Source organism: Podarcis bocagei, assembly GCF_964188305.1.
Source record: "Podarcis bocagei genome assembly, chromosome: 10".
In the NCBI taxonomy this organism is placed as follows: Eukaryota; Metazoa; Chordata; class Lepidosauria; order Squamata; family Lacertidae; genus Podarcis; species Podarcis bocagei.
Window position 1 is genome coordinate 18,857,555 of NC_138135.1, and position 15,095 is coordinate 18,872,649.

The 15,095-nt window shown below is 46.1% G+C and overlaps 1 protein-coding gene across 3 annotated transcripts in view; it reads right to left on the reverse strand.

The window, feature by feature from the left end:
* The window catches only part of PTPRO (protein tyrosine phosphatase receptor type O), a 132,905-nt gene that overhangs the window by 43,217 nt on the left and 74,593 nt on the right, over window positions 1-15,095 (reverse strand). For all 3 annotated transcript variants that reach the window (XM_081209851.1, XM_081209849.1, XM_081209850.1), the window contains exons 6-13: window positions 14,804-14,965; window positions 14,010-14,209; window positions 10,402-10,522; window positions 9,337-9,530; window positions 8,278-8,389; window positions 6,808-6,959; window positions 5,469-5,589; window positions 2,041-2,180 (exon numbers count right to left, since the gene is read on the reverse strand). In XM_081209851.1, the coding sequence (XP_081065977.1) occupies window positions 2,041-2,180; window positions 5,469-5,589; window positions 6,808-6,959; window positions 8,278-8,389; window positions 9,337-9,530; window positions 10,402-10,522; window positions 14,010-14,209; window positions 14,804-14,965 (1,202 nt within the window). The remainder of the gene's footprint in view (window positions 1-2,040; window positions 2,181-5,468; window positions 5,590-6,807; window positions 6,960-8,277; window positions 8,390-9,336; window positions 9,531-10,401; window positions 10,523-14,009; window positions 14,210-14,803; window positions 14,966-15,095) is intronic.

The window sequence follows — 15,095 nt, forward strand, 5'->3', positions numbered from 1 at the left end:
CTAATGAAGGGTGCAAACTGTAACTAGTTTTAACTTGCTTGTTTCCCCCTCTCTGACATATTATTGCTGGCTTTCCCTTTTGCATTCAAAGCCAGAACTCCCATGGGGGAAAGCCCAAGGGTAGCAGAACCAGAGAAATTGAAATAAAGGGAAGAGCTTCCTTCCTAATGAATTGTGCTTTGCTGCAGATTCCCAAACTGGTGGATACGAAAATACTAAAGGATTTTCTTTCTGGGTACTAGTGGCTGAGTGTCGTGCTTTATAGAGGACCTTCATATACCTGAAGGGCTGTTAAAGGACAGTCTTCTATTTGAAGGAGTCCTCCCTTTTGCAGGATCTCCGCTCCACGTCGTGTTTAAGGATAAAACAGCCTCAAGAAGGGAGAGCAAGAAGGCTCTCAGAGAGACCCATTGACCATGAGCACTTTGTCAGCAGAAGCAACAGGTACACAGCTCACCTGGTCACAGCCATTGCCACTGTGGTGAGATATATGGCATTTGTCTTTAAATTATAGTAATTATACCCATATTTGCAACTGTTCACATGCATCAATACATTCAATCTTATGCAAATACGTGTCCTCCTTTTTGGTGATATGTAAACGGGCACCCTATAGCGCAGGTGTCATCGAAATTGCTCCCTGTGGACTACAACTCCTATCATCCCTCACCAATAGCAATGGCAGCTAGTGCTGATGGGAGTTGGAGTCCGCAACATCATATCTTGAGTAGTTGTTTAGAAGCGCTGTGGCCAAGGAAGGGCTGTAGCTCAGTGGCAGACCAGCTGCCCTGCAACCCTCTCTGAACCTCTGGAGAGCACCTGCCAATCATACTGAGCCAAATGGGCCAGTGGTTTGATTCAGTATAAGGCAGCTTCCTTGGTTCCTAGATGTAAGAGAGAATTACATTTTGGAGCACCCTTTCTTATGCTTGCATAAGAAGATGTATCTATTCCAGTTCCCCCTTCTGCACTAAAGAGCCCTATTTTCCTTTGCATTTGGTCATCCCCAAACTATGTCGCACTTCAGGAAAATCATACCCTCCTATTAGGATCTTAAAAAGGCACCTGCGTTGCAGTTTTGCAAACATGCAAAGCTATTTAAATATAACAAATAGGGCTGGATGTTGCACATTATGGAATTACCTTTTCATTGATTAATTGCTGGGAGGCAAATTGAATAGGCAAATGAAAACGTCAATTGATGGGACTCCTAGCTTAGGACACATTCATGTTGTGAAGCAACCTTGGTCCTGATGTGCTAGTATAATGAGGGAATCAGAAAAGTATCAAAACTATATCCCTTTCAGGTGTTCTCCACCATGTGTTCAAGGAGCATGCGGAAGGGGAAGGGCGTTCACTAGCGAGTCACACTGGCACAGACATTGACACACCCCTCTGGCCACAGTGCGAGTCACACATTGAGTTGAACATGTGAAATTGTGACCAACAGCTGTATTGCAGTAGAGACTCTCATGTAAGCAGGAGCTCTGATAGTACACAATTCCTGATTGAACTGAATTCAGATACATAAGAGGAGCCTGCTGGATCCGGCCAAAGACCCACAGTGGCCAATCAGATGCCTATGGGAAGCCCCCAAGCAGATTCTGAGTCCAACAACACCCTCCCTACTGGTGTTTTCCAGCAACTGGTATTCAGAAGTTGTAGAACATAGTCATCGTGGCTCGTAGCCACGGATAGCATGATTCCCCAGTGAACCTATACAATCTTCTTTTAAAGCCCGACTCTCATAAAGCTAAGAGTGTTGCCAGAGGGACTGTCCTGTTCCCCATCCCACGCGATGGATTCCCTGAACATGTGGATCTCAGCACCTGAAAAGGGCTCATGTAGGACAGCTTTCATTTATTAAATCAGCAGAAACTGGGGTTGCACTATTGAATTGAGAACTACCATGTTGGTTATTATAAGAGTCTCAAACGGGAGAAGATAACGTAATTGCGGGGGACAAAACAGATTCCAAAATCTTTACCATCGAGATACAAGAGGAGGTAGAACATCTCTGAAAAAGAAGAAAACACATACCTGGATCTTTGTGTCTTGGCTCAAACCAGCCTGCTGGCAGAAGACTTCAAAGAAATCAGCGACTCCCTCTTCCACCCACAGGAGAGTCACAGACGTCTGGGTCTTATTCACAGCGAAAAGTGACCTCGGAGGAGCTGGGTCTGGGGACAGGAGGAGAGTAACTTCAGAGGTATCTTACAAATCCAATGGGAAGATGTTGCAGGCAGAACCAGTTGAAGAACTTGCTATCTAGTGGTTCCACAGAGATGTCTTTTTACTTTTCCCAGAGCTCTGTCAGCAGTAAACAGGCAATTTTTAAACAGAAACACCCTTAAGTAGTGGGCTGCTCCCTCTTCCCTATTTTCAGTTATTGCTTCATTTCCTTTTTTCTGTTGAGTCTTAACTGGCGTGTGTGTGTGTGCACCTTTAGGAAGATAAATGATATTTGCACAGCTTTTGAAAGAGGGTTCCGGAAGCTGTTATTTTGTGGAGCTAGAACCACACATTTCTCTTCTTGGCTTGTCTGACCCTAAGATTGCTGCGCGTCTGAGATGGTCAAAATGAGAGTGTGTGCCATATTTAAGGAAGCTCATTAAGACACACAACCCTTGACTGTTCAAAAGCCCGTCATATTCAGAATTTTTATATCATTTCCCAAGGAAAAAGTTGGTGTCATTTTTTAAATTTTACGTTTGAAAGTTCACATACTTGGTTTTTTCTCATGTTGATATCCGGCTTCCTTGGGTTATTATTTGAAGGAGATTTTGACAAGCAATTTCTCAAAGTTAATAAGAATAATGATGACTTCCGTGCAGGAAAAGTCGTTAGGTTGTAGGCATGCAACCTAGCAGAGGAGAGTTTATAAGCCAGCAGAGAGGTAGGGTCTCACTGTTGCTGCAGCTGCTTCATAGAGCCCAGACCTGTGGACAGCTGCCTAGAAGCTAGAAGCATGTAATAAGGTGCATCTGGAGCCCCATGGAAGCTGCTGCTGGCGTTTCTCTTCCCAACAAAAAGTTAACTATCAGGCACAAGCCTTCCTTATCTGGGATGGGCCATGACAGGTTCTGACCTATCTCTCAAATCTTTCTTTGCGTGGCGAAACCCGCCCCCACCCCAGATGGAATAAATGAAGACACGGACACCAGAATTTAGGTTAATGGGCGTAAAATGGCCACAACTTTATTGATTACAGGTAAGAGCGGTATTGGCCTTAGGCATTGGCCCTAACAGACTATCCGGTCTAACCGGGAAGGGTTAAGCACCAACAGGGGGAGCCCCCCAAGATGCACATCCCTAGGGGCTCCCCAAGGGGTTACCGCTCGGGAGCGCGCTTTAGGCCCTAGCCTCCGTAGGTTTTGGACGAGGTGACGCCCCCTGGAGTCCTTTAACGAACTACCCTTCAAGTATTGGGGGAGGTGATAGCGAACCTCCCCCCCCCCGACCACATTTGCATAACAATACCCCGGCCAATGCCTAACCACCAAAACCAAGGAGTTGTGACGTTTTGCTACGAGGTAGGCGAAAAAACCAAGTGGCTTCAAAATTCAGCCAATTAGCCAAATGGAAGAACTCCTACCAGGCCCCTTGCGGTGACCAGCCGAAGCCCATAGCAAAGTCCGAATGCACACCTAAAGGACGGGTGGGTGGGAAACTGCGGCTGCTGAAGCGGAGGAAAAGGGGCGAGCCCGGGCTGTCCTGACCTTAAGTGCCCTCCGCTGGGCCCGCCCCCAGCGCCCGCCCGTTGGCTGGTGCTGCTGGGCATGAATAATGGGATTGCTAAATCCCGCGGGGCTGGCGTCAGCCCCGCGAGAATGGGGATGGGGACGTGAGCCCGCAACCCCCCCCTCCTTAACTCGGGAGTGGCTTTGTTCATTTTTAGCTGGAGTTCAAAAAGCCTGACTTCATTGTATTTAGCACTTCCATATCTTAAAATAATAATAATATTTCCATTAGTGCTATGTCTGCCATTACTGCTACATCAGCAAAACATACCCATTTCCTTCCCTTTTACTTTAATGCTGGGCTGTAGTACTTGTTCCATTTTATTAATTGCATCCTTTATAAATGTATTAAACAGTGTAGGGGGCGGTGGGCATCCATGACAGACTCTACTATTACTAATTCTGGCTCTTTGTTCAATATAATTTACTCTAAATATAGCTTCCGGGGTTTTGCATTATTGCATAGTATTCTTCTGTCCTCATAATTTTTTTCTTGCTTTCTGAAATATACTGGGCATATTTTTTTCAGTCAAAGCTACCTAACCTATTTCTGGGCTATATTAAACACACACACACACACACACACACACACACACACACACACATGAATTAAGATTTTTGAGCTGGAAGGGACCCTGGTTTTCATCTATTCCAGCCCCCTGTAATGCAATAATATGCAACTGCCCCATATGGGGATCAAACTAGTGATGTTGGTGTTATAAGCACCATGCTCTAACCAACTGAGTTATCCAGTGGTCTATACATATCTGAAGGGAGGAAGTGTGGCATATAAAGTTCTTACTTTGAAGAGGAAGGGTGGGATATAAGATTAATTCTCTCTCTCTCTCTCTCTCTCTCTTACACACACAGACTTTCTACATATAAACCTAAATTTCTAGTCCTCTTGCTATTAAAATCGGAATTGCAAAGGTGACTTTGTTCTGCTCCTAGTTCTTTCTGAAAACCAAACTGACCCTCACCAAATTGTTAATTTAAATTTGCTTGCATCTGTGCTTTAATTAATGGACCAAGTTCTCTCTCTCTCTCTCTCTCTCTCTCTCTCTCTCTCTCTCTCTCTCTCTCTTAAAGAACCTAATGGCTTGGATTCTAAAATAGATGAACAGAAGGAGGTTTTTCCATCCCTGCCCCCGGCCACTTGTTCCCCCTGGAAGACTTCTCTGGAGGTTCAGGAGCCACCGCCCCAACCTCCCATGAACAAGGCTAGGTGGGCCTGCAGAGGTTTGCTGGAGAATCATAGCATTATAGAATTGTCAGGTTGGGAGGGACCTGGAGGGAGGAATCACTCCAGATTAGGCAAAGCTCTGTCCAACTTTGAGTGATTCCCCCTCTCCCATTAGCAGCTCTCTGTGCCTCATCCTACATGGTCCAGGGGTGACCCCTGACTATCCAGAGAGGCTTTTGGGGCAGAACAGGATGTTCCAGCCTGGGGGAGAGGGAGAGAAGGGGTGACTGGAACCTTTCATGACCCTCCATTTATTGATCTTATCACTGAAGCCAAGAAACTAGTATCTAACCCTGTCTACTTTTATTAAGAGACTTAAAATACAACACCTAGTGGTCAGTGCTACTCTTTCGACAGTTCATGTTAACTGCAAAAAAACAGGCAGTTCTGTTGTCTGTGGTGCTCTCAGTTTTACCGCCTCCCGGGTCTTAGGCAATATTTTGCTTTCATGAAATTGCAGCCCATTTCCTTAGGGAATAACTTACCAACTTTCACAAGCTGAAGCGCAGATGTGTTGCTTCCTGTTTCGGTGCAAGCAGTTACTGACAGATTGTAGATGTCCCCGGGTGGCAGGTTGAGCACGGCGCTCATGACGTTTCGCGTCACCTAAAATAGTCAGTGCGTGAAACAGTGCCCACAGAGGAGGTGACTCCACAGCAGACTGAAATTACTTTGAACCCTGTTGTCAAGTGGGTGGGAGCATTATGCGCCAGTGAGTGGTTGTTTTAGCCCAGTTTGTCTAGAACTGGACCCAGCTGGCAGGACAGATCCTTATCTTCCCCCATCCCTGTAGGTCAAGTCTGACAGGTAGACAGGACCGCCCACCTGCCAATCATCCACTGCCACAATAATGCCAGAGGAATCTATTTTTGCAGTGCCCTCTGCAAGCACCAATGATCAGCTGATTTTAGGGGATCAGCTTGCAAGGGGAGCCCTGCTAAAGATACAGATATATAGATTTAATGTGCATAACATGTAATGTCTATATGCACTGAAGTTTAAAACTTACGTAAAGATTTGCATTTGCAAAGAAAAGTTTGCATTACGCAGAAGGTTCAGTTTTAGATAAACGCTGAAATAAGGAGAGACTGGAGATTTCAGTTTTGGTGTGTGTACTAAGTAATGACTCATTGCTGGGAAACATGAGAACTCTTATATCTCAGCTGGCATGGGAGCCAGCAGCAGTAAGAGCTCAGCTCAGCAATCCTGGTTGGAATCTAGACACATATAAAACATTCTTTTTTAAATGTTTTGAAAAATATATTGAATTTTCCATAAGTTCACCATCACCATCTAAGGTCACATTTGAAGAATGTGCTTAAAATGCACTTAAAACATTATATCTGCAGCTATAAAGCCGAACAAACAAGTTGTTTGTATAGGATATCTCTCTGGAAGCAGGAATGTTCTTAAACTATATTAAGGACTTAAAGAAGACTGGACCGCATTGTTAGTTTGTTTAAGAACAATGTGTTACTTTGTATTTTTGAAACATTTATTTTGTAACTAGTTTAAGACAGTTTGCAGTAATACTTTTTAGGACTCTTTCTTATATATTTCTACCCTGCACAAGGTCCAGAACAGGGATTCCATTTGCATCAATTCTAACAAGTCCCAATGACCGAATGATCATTGTTGCTAGCCCCGACAGCTTGCAAACAATCAACTAGTTTCTGGTGCTTGCAAAGTGCTGTGCGAAGGCCCTTGCAGGTGCAACCCCCCACTGCCCCATAACAAGCTTTTGTTTTGCTTTTTAAAAAAATCCATGCCATTGTGCCTCTCTGCATGTGAAACCCAAAGGAAGTACAAGGTGTATAGGCTTACACTCTTTTTTATCTTTTTCTTCCCTTCTGCAATAACCATCCAGTGCAACATTCGAGAATGGGAAAGGTCTGTGTTGTCATCCCCATAGATCCAGCTGACATAGAGAAGGTTATTGAAATATTCAACTGAAGTGATTTCAGGAGATACTGGAGCTATCAGAAAGAAAAACAGTGCACCTAATTTGAGGCTGCAAAGCATTTCACAATTGGATATACAACAGCAAACCCATGTTCCTAGTGTGGATCCTTATGTAGCCATAACAGTACCACCTACACATGATAGGGGAAATGAATGTTTGCAGACATTAAGGGAATCAAAGCCGCAGGAGTGGGCGAAATTCCAAAACAATTCAGTGAAAACTCAGCATGCTCAGTGGCCACAGAATGCTGGTTGACTGCTGGGGTGTGGGAACAGAAAACCGGAGAATGGAATGGGGTCTCCTGGAAAAGGACATGGCTGGCTGGCTGGCTGACACTCTGAACAAGAGCACTCATCACTGCAGTATATTGTTGCAGGCCACACTGGTCCATACTTAGATTATAATCCTGAAATCAGCGGTGTGCTACAATTTCACAATGAAAGTACAGAATTTGGAACTAACGGCAAAACTCAGCATCTCCTTTTTTCTTCTTTAAAAAAATACAGTGGTGCCCCGCAAGACGAATGCCTCGCAAGACGGAAAACCCGCTAGACGAAAGGGTTTTCCATTTTGGAGGTGCTTCGCAAAACAAATTTCCTATGGGCTTGCTTTGCAAGACGAAAATGTATTGCGAGTTCCTGCAGGTTTTTTCCCCTCCCCCCTTTTTCCCATGCCGCTAAGCCGCTTATCAGCTGATCCTAAGCCGCTAAGCCGCTTATCAGCTGATCCGCTAAGCCGCTTATCAGCTGATCCGCTAAGTCGTTTAACAGCTGATCTGCTAAGCCGCTTATCAGCTGATCCGATAAGCCGCTAAACCACTTATCAGCTGATCCGCTAAGGCCGCTAAGCCGCTAATAGCGCTAATCCGCTAATCCGCTAATGGGCTTGCTTCGCAAGACGAAAAAACCGCAAGACAAAGAGACTCGCGGAACGGATTCTTTTCGTCTTGCAAGGCACCACTGTGATCAAGGTTCTAGTTCCTGTTGCTGTCAACTTAAAAAAACACTAAAGCAATGCTTCGTGAAACATCATACGTCACTGCAGATTTAAGAAAGTTCTACAGTGGTTTGCAGGCCCAATGGTTTCTTCCTATTATCAAAGATCCTAATCCAATACTCTTATCCACCAGACCAGCCTTCCATAACCTGCTTTTCTCCTGGTATTTTGGACTCAAAATGTCATCAGCCCCAGTCAGCATAGCCAGCAGTCAAGGATGGTGGCAATTGTAATCCATCAACGTCTAGAGGCCAGCAGCCTCCACATTGTTGTCTTATATCAAGGAGCAAAACCACACACACAAACTGTGAAAGGTTCTCCAAAGCTCTATTTACCTGTTATGAAGCTGATGGTGGAACTGTCACAACAGCTCAGTTCTGGGACTCCCCATGTCACCATGGTGACCCGAAAGTTGTAATACCAGGCAGGCAGAAGGTTTCCTATTCTCTGGAAGGTGTGCAAGCAAGAAGAGGCATGGAAGAAAGAGAATTAGCACCTGAAAAAGTGGGATCTGAAAGCGACGTTAAGACTACATTCTGGATTGGACCTAGAATACCTATGACTGCCTAAAGAGTGTTTGGCATTGAATTGCTGTACGTATTTATTTTAAAAGGTAAAGGTAAAGGACCTCTGATGGTTAAGTCCAGTTGCAGACGACTCTGGGGTTGCGGCGCTCATCTCGCTTTACAGGCCGAGGGAGCCGGCATTTGTCCACAGACAGTTTTTCTGGGTCATGTGGCCAGCATGACTAAGCCACTTCTGGCACAACGGAACACCGAAACCAGAGCAGCGCATGGAAACGCCATTTACCTTCCCGCTGGAGCGGTACCTATTTATCTACTTGTACTTTTTGGCATGCTTTCAAACTGCTAGGTTGACAGGAGCTGGGAGCGAGCAACAGGAGCTCACCCCGTCATAAAAAAGGCAAGAGTTTTACAACAATATAAAATATCATGTATAAAAAAACAGCTAAAACAGGTATTTTGAAATATTCAGAAGAAGATTAAAATCAACAGTAGCTAAAATGAAATGAAACCCATGTAATTCTAAGTCTCTGGATAGGCTTGCCCCTCAAAAAACATGTTTTAAGCAGGCAAAATATTACAGTGAAGGCACTTGCTTGATGTCAATAGGTTGGGGGATTCAAAGTGTAGGTGCTGCCACGCTAAAATTCCAGTGTGGAATGAGTATTATGTGCCTCTTGTAATAGTGCCAGTTCCACAGATTAAAATAGTCGAATGTAGTTCTGTTGTTAAGCATATTGACTGTATTTACATGAAGTTGCATTTAAAAGGGATATTGTTTTAGATTAATTTTGTTTCTCTCTGTGTGTGAACGATGAAGTTTGGGCATGAACATGTGAGAGACATTTACAGCATCCAAGTGTGCTTTACCACTGATGACGTTAAGGAGACGGTTGCTGCTATTTCGTAGTACGTTGTCCACTCTGAGGTCATTGTTGACGGGTTGAAATAAAACATTTCTACAATGTATTTCCGGAAAACACCCAGGAGAGGCCTGTTCCAGCTGAGGACCACAGCAGTAGGGCCTAAAGGGTAAAGTGTTAGATCCCTTATCCCAGTTGGCACTGTAAAACAGAAATGGAAAGCTATTAATACATTTGCAATTCAGCACATAAAGTTTCTGCTAGAGGTGGGTCACCTCGTTCCCACCTCATCCACAAGAGCTATTTAGTCATCATGCAAAATTCTGAGGCATACAGTACTATACATGTGATCAAACAGGGGCCAAGCCAATGTCTTGGGTAAATAAGGCACACCCTTAGTCTCATTCCCCACCAACTACAGGTATAAGGGGATAAATGGATTACCAGTGAGCAGGTTATCTGGACTCTCTCCTTCAGATTAGAACATGAAGAAAACATGCTACAGTTCTTGGTTTAGAATTAAAACTGAAGCATAGATTCTGGTTTGTTTTGCTCCAACAAACCATAATCAGTAAGCTATGGATCCATGGCTATCATAGTTGTCCTCTTGCTTGCAGTGGCGTAGCGTGGGGGGTGCAGGGGGGGCCGGCCGCACCGGGCGCAACATCTGGGGGTTAGGGTTAGGGGGCGCAAATCCACGGGTTATGGGGCGCAAATTACTTGCCTTGCCCCGGGTGCTGACAACCCACACTACGCCACTGCTTGCTTGCCCTGGGAGGAAACAAACTATAATCCCTAATCCAAATGTAATGCTAAGACAGTGATGGTGGCTTGTTTCCTCCTAGTGTGAGGAGCGAGGAGCAAAGTGGCTAGAATTGGCGCATTCCTGGCAAAGCGTTATCTATTGCTTTCTGTGATGTGCAGACAAAACCAATGTTTAACTCAACCCATGGGCCTTGCAGGCTTCTACAGAAGCAGCACCACTCTCATTCTTCTACCAATAATTCTTCTGCCTAAAATGTCTGGTTTCAAGCAACCAAAACAACAGAGGTATGCAGAGGTATCCCATTACCAATGGCAAATGTCACAGGATCGGAAGGAGGCCCAACCAGCGGTCCCTTCTGTAAGTAAATCACAACTTGGTACTGAGCGCCAGGAACCAGGTTTTCGATAAAGCTGCTGCTTGTATTCACCTGCAGAAATGAGACAGAGGATGTGTAAGGAAAGGAAGGCATGTTGAGCATCCGGGCCAGCTCAAGACCTTTTGCTGCCTGAGGCAGAGCAGAAAATGGTGCCTCCTCCCTGCTCGAAATCAAGGTGCAAAGTAGCCAAGGCCAGCCATGTTAACTTTGGCATGTGAGTTTCATGCCACCCCAGCTGTGAAAATACAAAGATAAACTATATAACGCTTCTGCCTTTTCACGGCACTCAGAATCTGCTGCCAGAAGCACCTGCCTGATGGTAGGGCTGGATTGACAGTACAGTCATACCTTGGGTTACAGCCGCTTCAGGTTGCGTTTTTTCAGGTTACGGAGCGCCGAAACATGGAAGTACTGGGCGGGGCGCATACATGCAGATGTGGGTTGCGAATGCTGCGGGTTGCGAACGTGCATCCTACACGGATCACGTTTGCAACCCAAGCATCCACTGTACAACCAATCACCTATTTACTCAGATGTAAGTTCCATTGCATTCAATAGCACTTTCTCCCTGGTTGTGTGTGCTTGGGAATGTAGCCGTACAGTGCTTTCCTGTGCATGTTTACTCAGAAGAAAGTTCCCTGGTGTTCAGTTAGATTTACTGATCCTCTGATATATACTGAAGTGCCACTGATTTCTTCACAGCCAAACCAATGTCACTGAAGTCTTTCTGAAATGCCCTATGAGTCAAGCTCAAGCAGCCCAAGAAACACAGCCATGTCTTCTTCACTGTGCCCATATCCTCCATGCCCCATGGTCACCCCAGATGGCCTCCTTTACTGAGCATTCATCCTGATTTCTTTGTGCCACATGTGCTGGGAGGAGCAATGATTTCATTGTGGGGAGGTTAAGGGAAGTGCCATAGCTTGGTGGCAGAGCATCTGCTTGGCATGTAGAAGGTTGCAGGTTCTATTCCCGGCATCTCCGGGCAGAGCTGGGAATATCTCCTGCCTGAGACCGTGGAGAATGGCTGCGTCATTCAAGAGAGTACCAAACTAGTAGGAATAACAGTGCAACTCCGTATAAGGAAGCCTCCTATGTCTGGATGCTATGCAATGCCAGATCAAGCGGTTGTTTCCTCTGCACAATCCTGACACTTTCCTTACCACAAATAATAATAATAATAATAATAATAATAATAATAATAATAATAATAATAATAAAAAATTATTTATATCCCGCCCTCCCCAGCCGAAGCCGGGCTCAGGGCGGCTAACAACAATAAAACAGTATAAAAGTATAGCATAAACAACATTCTAAAATCATTCATTATAAAATTAATTAATTCAGGCCACTGGCAACCATTGGGCCAGAGCTCCGCGAAGATTGCCGAGGGAGGGAGTCAGGCTGTGCCCTGGCCAAAGGCCTGGTGGAACAGCTCTGTCTTGCAGGCCCTGCGGAAAGATGTCAAGTCCCGCAGGGCCCTGGTCTCTTGTGACAGAGTGTTCCACCAGATCAGAGCCACAGCCGAAAAAGCCCTGGCTCTAGTTGAGGCCAGCCTAACTTCTCTGTGGCCTGGGACCTTCAAGATGTTTTTATTTGAAGACCGTAAGTTTCTCTGTGGAAACTACCAGGAGAGGCGGTCCCGTAGGTACGAGGGTCCTAGGCCGTATAGGGCTTTAAAGGTTAAAACCAGCACCTTAAACCTGATCCTGTACTCCACCGGGAGCCAGTGCAGCTGGTGTAGCACCGGGTGAATGTGATCTCGCAGCAAAGACCTTGTAAGGAGTCTCGCTGCAGCATTCTGCACCCGCTGGAGTTTCTGGGTCAGTCTCAAGGGCAGCCCCACGTAGAGCGAGTTACAATAATCCAGTCTGGAGGTGACCGTCGCGTGGATCACAGTGGCTAGGTCCGGGCGAGAGAGGTAAGGAGCCAACTGCTTAGCTTGGCGGAGATGGAAAAATGCCGCCTTTGTTATAGCTGCAATCTGCGCCTCCATGGAAAGGGAGGTGTCGAAGATTACACCCAAACTCTTAACGGACAGTGCTGGCACTAATTGCGCCCCTGCAAGAGATGGGAGTTGCCCCCCCCAATCCCATATCGCCCCGTCCCAGCCACAGGACCTCTGTCTTTGAAGGATTTAGCTTCAACCGGCTCCCACGTAACCATCCAGCCACAGCTTCCAAACATCTGGTCAGTGTGTCTGGGGCCGAGTCAGGATGGCCATCCATCAACAGATAGAGTTGGGTGTCATCGGCATACTGATGGCAACCCAGCCCGAACAAGCTGGGCGAGGGGGTGCATAAAGATGTTGAAAAGCATTGGGGAGAGTATCGCACCCTGAGGTACTCCACACACCAAGGAGTGGCGCGATGACAATTCCCCCCCAAGCGCCACCCTCTGTCCCCGACCAGAGAGAAACGAGCGCAGCCATTGAAGGACTGTGCCCTGGATCCCCACGTCGGCAAGGCGGTGGTCCAGAAATTCGTGATCGACCATGTCGAAAGCTGCTGACAGATCTAGAAGAATCAGCAGCCCCGACCCGCCTCGATCCAGCTGTCTACGAAGATCATCTGTTAGGGCGACCAGAGCCGTCTCGGTCCCATGACCAGCGCGGAAGCCGGACTGGAATGGATCCAGAGCCGATGTTTCATCCAGAAACCCACCAAGCTGTTCAGCAACCGCTCTCTCAATCACCTTACCCAGGAACGGAAGATACGAAACCGGGCGGTAATTGGATAGATCTAAAGGATCTAATGATGTTTTCTTTAAGAGCGGGCGCACCACTGCCTCCTTCAGTTCCCCTGGGAATGTCCCCGTGCCAAGGGACAAATTGATGATATCCCCCAGGAGGGCCCGCACCTCGTCTGGACACGCTCTAATCAGCCAAGACGGGCACGGGTCGAGAGGACAGGTGGTGGGCTTTCCAGCTCGGAGGAGTCTGTCCACATCGGCTGGGGATATCCGGTCGAAGTGGTCCAATACTGGACCCGAGGACAGTCGAGGGGCCTCCAGTTCCTTTATTGTATCCAAATTGGCAGGGAGGTCATGGCGGAGCAACAAGACCTTCTCCGCAAAAAAGCTCGCAAATGCCTCACAGCTAAGTGTCAAATTGTTATTTAAATTTGTCTGTCCCTCAAGGGACGTTAAAGACCTGATTATACTAAATAATTGCGCTGGGCGAGAGCTAGCAGATGCAATGGAGGCCGAGAAGTATGACTTCTTAGCAGCCTTCACCGCCATCTCGTAGGTTTTCATAAGAGCCCTATAAGATGTTCTTGAGGCTCCGTCACGGGCACCCCGCCATACTCGCTCTAGCCGTCTGAGGTCCCGCTTCATTTTCCGGCCTGGCATCCATTTGATTCCTCCCAATACCCTAATGTGGTGTTTCACCGTAGCATTGTGGGAAATTATAAATAACCCGATTCTTTGTTGCACAAGAGTGCCAATTCCACATTCACTGTGCAAACCCAAATTTGACAATATGCAATTCAGTCCCACCTCAGTGACGGCCTGGAAAATGGTGTTTTCTTCCTCTTACCTCTGAGCAATAATGCTTTTCAAGCCTTTGACTTTCCTTCTGTTTCTGGCATGTCAAGGACACGACAGATATGATAGTGCTAGTGCTGCTGGTCTCCTGTGAAGTAGTCCAGGACAACGAGGCCGTGGTAGAGGTCAGCACTGTCGCTATGACGTTCTGAGGTTTCTCAGTGAGCTCTTCTATCAATTCCCCCGTGGGACCTAAAGCATCACCAGAAGCAAGGAGAAATCACCTTCAAAGGCTGGATCTCCCCACTAACTGAGAACCAGTGTTATTCTGGATCCAACCCACTGCCTTTAAAAAGTATACCTAAGATTCTTCACATGCATGCTTGAAAACTGTGAACAAGCGGTAGAAAATTTTGTGCTTGTCAGTCCATCACATCTGCATACATTTATTGAAGAGAATCTAAATATGACATTGATGCCTTAAAGTGGGGTGGGGGCAGGTGGGCCTCCATAAATTCCTGGACTACAACTCCCATCATCCCTGATTTTTGGCCATGCTGCCTGGGGTGATGGGAACTGGAGTTTAACAACATCTGGAGGGCCACAGGTAATCCACCCTTGCCTTAAGGTCCCCAGTGCTCTCTCTTTCAAAGGAAGCTGGACCTGGTCTTTACAGCTCCCAGAACTTTCAACTGAGGAACTGACTTGAGGAAGCACCCAAAACAATAAGAATCAGATTTAAACAAGGCAAAGGAGAAGTAACATTTAGCATCGATGAACTTAAGTACCGACCAGATATACTATTGCAGATACTGATGTATATTATATAACTATGTGTAGACTTACTAATATAAAAACTGAGTGTTTTGGCAGATTGGCTTTCCCGAACTTCACATGAACCAGAAGAGCTGAATGTTGTAACAGATATTGTGTATTTCCCTGGTTCTTTCAGATCCGTGGCAAATTCGTGAACGTCCTCGCCAACAGTCAGGAATTCTGTGAAGTTCTCTAAATCAAGAGAAGAGGTGTGCATTAGCTGGAATCTGATAGGGTTTCTAGTGACAGAGGTAACTGAATTATGTCCCAGTGCCCTAACACAGGGCTAAAGGAATGGATTAATTCTGGTGAGTAATATAAC